This window comes from Hevea brasiliensis, chromosome 17 (genome assembly GCF_030052815.1).
Source record: "Hevea brasiliensis isolate MT/VB/25A 57/8 chromosome 17, ASM3005281v1, whole genome shotgun sequence".
Classification (NCBI taxonomy): domain Eukaryota; kingdom Viridiplantae; phylum Streptophyta; class Magnoliopsida; order Malpighiales; family Euphorbiaceae; genus Hevea; species Hevea brasiliensis.
In genome coordinates this window covers 17,039,178-17,044,204 of record NC_079509.1, presented here as the reverse complement: position 1 = coordinate 17,044,204, position 5,027 = coordinate 17,039,178, and the positions used below count along the sequence as shown (strand labels likewise).

Genomic DNA, 5,027 nt, shown 5'->3' with positions numbered 1-5,027 from the left:
GCTAGGTTCATATCTGGTGGGTATCGGAGGAGGTATTGGTCTATGGAATAGAGGAGATGGGTTGTATGGTGTAGCAGTGGGATCATAAGAATAGTTGAAAGGACCAAAAGGAGAGTAGGTAGGTTCAAGTGCTGCAAGGAAAGGATTCTGTGATCTTGAGGCAGAGAAAGGGCTGTAGGAAGCAGGTGCTTTGGTTGGTCTGTGAAGATCTGCGTCAACCTGAGCCAATTGTTACAATTGTTGTTACATATTTACATATGTAAAATTAGCATACTTATTATATAATAATAATTATTATTTAGATTAATAAGTATTTTACTTAATTGTTTTAATAATTGAAATATGATATATAAAAAATCTAGTGTATTACTAGTGTTGGCTAGTAAAATTAGCGTTAATATTATCTGTTGTAATTATTGCAAGTATTAAAGAGTATTTCCCATAATGAAAATTGCGAAGACTCAATTGCATAATTGAGTGGAATATCAGTTGCTGATATTTGATTGCACATATTGAAAGATGTATTTTATAACATTAATAATGAATTAATCAAGCAATGCTTTCATAAAATGAAAACTCATGGAAAATAATTGTAAATTTAAGATTATAGGGAGAATTTATTATTTTATGAATTTTTTTTACTCAATTGTTGTTACATATTTACATATATTGTTAACAATATTTTTTTTTATCATTAGATAGTTTATTATTATATATAATAGTTTCTTTTCCTCTAAATTAATCAAAATAAAATTCTTTTGACCCCACTGATTTAATTCGCTGGCTCCACCCCTGATTGGTATAATAATGGAATGAAAAATACTAGAATAATTAATGAGGCTAAATTGTATGGAACGAGAAATGAAACTTGCATGTGGAATCTGCTCACGATCTGACAAGGTCTGATCGAAATTCCTTTTGTTTTTCTGAGGACTAATCAAGGCAGTATGTTTCATACTTCAAACCTATGTTAGCTTCTCTACTTTGGTTTCCCTTCTCTCATTTTTGCAGATGGGTATAAATTCTGTATATATAAGAATCTTGTTTGAGTCTCTAACTTACATTTTATTTTGGCATGATAAACTTGTACAGCCTGATGTTCTTAAAGAAGTGAAGCAGAAGCTTGAACTTGGATCTGTGAAGTTTGATCATTTGAGTTATATTTATTTTGATATTTTTGTTTATTTTTTTTTAAAGGGAAGTGGAAGTTATATGAACAGATACATAAACAGGCACGTTAGGGTATTTGAACTATTATTTCATTTTTGTTAAAGGACTATGATTGGCCTAATTATCTAGTATTTTTTTTTTTTCTCCCAATTCTTGTGTGTGTGTCTTTATTTTGCTTCCTAGTGCTAAGTTATAGGAATGAAATTGTTAAAACGGCATGCAAATTTAAAATATACATGCAAGCGCACAATCATAGAGTATATAGGAGAGAAGAAAAACATAAAATTTACGTGGGTGACTGTAAGGTCTATGTTACAGGAGAAAAGGGTCTACTATTTATAATCACTCAAAATTCATATAACCTAACTGTTTCTTGAATATCTCATAAATCTAATGCAAAGGGCAGAAAATATAATATTGTTCATACCGTTATGGACCTCACTTTTTATTCCAATATTCGAAACTTTCAGATTGGATCACAATTTGAGTTCGTAAAAACATATCTAGAATTCCTGTCACATAAAAATAATAGAAATAGTGGCCTTTGTTTTTCAATCAATCATGTGTAATAGATTTTACACAAAAAATGAAAAAGGGAGCGTAAGGGGGGAAATCTAGAGTTAGGATGTTACGATGATCACTCCAGTAGAAGACGTTAGTTGCTAGAACGCTATTGTATTTTTAACCTCTCAAATAAGCCATTTTCTCCTAAACAATTTCCTTTATTCTACAATCTTCTTCTCTTCCTCTCAAACAATAATGTCCCCAGTACCAGGATGGAGTCCTCTGCTCTTTCTTCTTCATTGACAGAAACTAGTTCTTCCTTAAATTTGGTAGCCTCTATTCCTTCCTCATACAGTCTTTGGCATCAATAACATTAAAAACCACATACCCGGAATTCTGTGAAGATGTAGCAGCAGTGACACTAATGCTGTCATATTAAAAATATTTTGTTTAGATATTTGTTGCTATGAATCTGTTGTACCTTTTGATAGAAAAGTATGTTCAAATTTTGAACTAGTGAACCAGCTTGTTTTAGGCATGGTCTTAAGTAACATGTTTGCTTAATTTAAGGGAATTTGGTGTTGACTGTTTGTAAAAGCAAATTTTTTGTATTGTTTATATAAAGCAATGAAAATATAGAGACTTTGATGTCTTCTTCCAAAAATTTTTTTGCTCTGTATTTTTTCTACAGTCCAACAAGTGGGATCAGAGCCTTCTCTGATCTTTGAGAGGCCTGAATAGTGAGTGACAAAAGAGAGAAAACTAGTCAGGTTCCCTCACACAAACCAAAAACCATTTCAACCCCATTTGTTATGGCTGCCAGCAGCTTTGGAACTAGTTCACCACCAGTGTTTGATGGTCAAAATTATCAGCTTTGGGCTGTAAAAATGAAGACCTATCTGAGAGATTTTGATCTCTGGGAAGTAGTGGAGACTGGAAATGGTCCTCCACCATTGAGAGCCAACCCCACTGTGACTCAACTGAAGCACTATGCAGAAGAGAGTGCTAAGAAATACAAGTCCTTGTCCATCATTCATGCTGCAGTGACAGAGACAATTTTCACAAGAATTATGGCTTGTGATACGGGCAAGGAAGCTTGGGATAGATCAAAAGAAGAGTTTCAAGGGAGTGAAAAGACTAAGCAAATGCAAGTTTTAAACCTGAGAAGAGAATATGAGCTATTGAAAATGAAGGAGAGTGAACCAGTAAAGGAGTATGCTGATAGGCTCATGAAAATAGTAAATCAAATTAGGTTGCTTGGGGAAGATTTACCAAAGAAGAGGGTGATTAAAAAGGTGTTAGTGAGCTTGCCAGAAAAATTTGAGTCTAAAATTTCTTCCTTGGAAGACTCAAAAGATTTATCTGAGATATCTTTAGCTGAGTTGGTGAATTCCTTACAAGTTGTAGAGCAGAGGAAGGCTTACAGACTTGAAGATATAAATGAAAGTGCTCTACTTGCTAGTCAAAAGGGCAAAGCTTAGTTAAGTGGAGGAGGAAAGAAGCCTGTTGGTTATAAAAAGGAAAATGAGAAGAAAGATTATCAAGGCAACAAAGGGAAGGGTAGAAAAGGAAAGTACTAGCCTTATACACATTGCAACAAAAAGGGTCATTCTGAAAATTACTATTGGTATAGGCCTGGAGTGCAATGCAGATCATGCAAGCAGTTTGGGCATGTTGAAAAAGTGTGCAAGACCAAATCTGACCAACAAACTCAGCAAGCTCAAGTTGCTGAAACATCTGACATGGAGGAAAGTGGTTTTATGGCCATTAAATGTGAAAGAAAATGTGCAGCAAAAAGTCCAGAATCATGGCTAATTGATAGTGGATGTACACACCACATGACCTCCAACACAAATTCATTCACAACTCTTGACAAAAGCTATTCATCTTTGGTTAAAATTGGAGATGGAAGCTATGTAGAAGTAAAAGGGAAAGGAGATGTTGCTGTTGAGACTTCTTCAGGTACGAAAATTATTTCAGATGTGTTGTTTGTTCCTGAAATAAGTCAAAATCTCCTTAGTGTTGGTCAGTTGCTTGAAAAGCAGTATAATTTGCACTTTTATGATAATAAGTGTGATGATGTATTTGATAAATATGGTGCAAAGTTGCTGTCAGTTGCAATGATTGATAGGAGTTTTCTTATGAATTAGAAAAAAACTGGAAAGCATGCTCTTACCTCTGCCCTAGATGAGACTAATCTCTGGCATAGAAGATTTGGCCACTTTAGTTATGCATCATTAAAGCATATGCACAATAAGAGTTTGGTGAATGGTATGCCTGCTGTGTATGACTCTATTGCTGTGTGTGGGATCTGTCAAAAAGGGAAGCAAAGTAGTCAAGCATTCCAAACAAATCAAGCTTGGAGAGCATTTGATAAACTCCAGCTTGTTCATACTGATGTGTGTGGCCCCATGAGGACACCTTCTCTTAATGGAAGCAAGTATTTCTTGCTATTTATTGATGATTACAGTAGAATGTGCTGGGTGTTCTTTTTAAAATTGAAGTCTGAGGTGTTCTTTAACTTTCAAAGATTTAAGTCTTTGCTGGAGAATTAATGCAATAAGAAAATCAAGGTGGTGAGATCAGATAATGGTGCTGAGTTTACTTCATATGAATTTGAGAAGTTTCTTCAAATGGCTGGTATTCTTCATCAATTAACAGTTCCATATACTCCACAGCAAAATGAAGTATGTGAAAGAAAAAATAGGTTAGTCATGAATATGGCCAGATGTTTGTTATTTGAGAAGCAGCTTCCAAGAAGATTTTGGGCAGAATCAGTCAACACTTCAGTGTACTTGCTTAATAGGCTACCAACTAAAGCTTTAAAAGATAAAACTCCATATGAGATGTGGTTTGGAGTTAAGCCTTCTATTAAGCATCTTAGGATCTCTAGTTGTTTATGCTATATCCAAGTTCCTGAGGTGAAAAGAGATAAATTAGATGAAAGAGCTGAAGTTGGTGTCTTTGTTGGCTATAGCAATCAATCAAAAGGCTATAGAGTATGGAATTTGAAGTCTGAAAAAATAGTTGTGAGAAGAAATATCAAGTTTGCAGAGGAAGCTTCTTGGGATTGGGAGAAGTCTGTTGTTGTCCCTTCCAAACAAATTTCAATTGACAATGTTACTCAAGAACCACAAGCAACTGATGAAGGCGGAGGCTATGATTCAGAAGATGTTGATGATGAAGCTATTAAAGGAACAAGAAGCTTCACTAATATATACAACAGATGCAATCTAGCTATAAGTGAACCAGTCAATTATGAGGAAGCGAAAAAATCTCAAGAATGGAGAGCAGCAATGCAGGAGGAGTTTGATGTGATTTGCAAAAATAATACATGGTGTCACACCTTACCC

The 5,027-nt window shown here is 34.6% G+C and overlaps 1 protein-coding gene across 1 annotated transcript; it reads left to right on the top strand.

The window, feature by feature from the left end:
- The first annotated feature begins 2,486 nt into the window (after positions 1 to 2,486).
- LOC131175255 (uncharacterized) lies at positions 2,487 to 3,155 on the top strand. The gene has a single exon (XM_058138961.1). The coding sequence runs from the start codon at positions 2,487 to 2,489 to the stop codon at positions 3,153 to 3,155; it is 669 nt and encodes a 222-aa protein (XP_057994944.1).
- The last annotated feature ends 1,872 nt before the right edge of the window (positions 3,156 to 5,027 follow it).

What these genes read in the sequence shown, in the direction of transcription:
- LOC131175255 (XM_058138961.1), top strand. Translation starts at nt 2,487, where the DNA reads ATGGCTGCCAGCAGCTTTGGAACTAGTTCACCACCAGTGTTTGATGGT.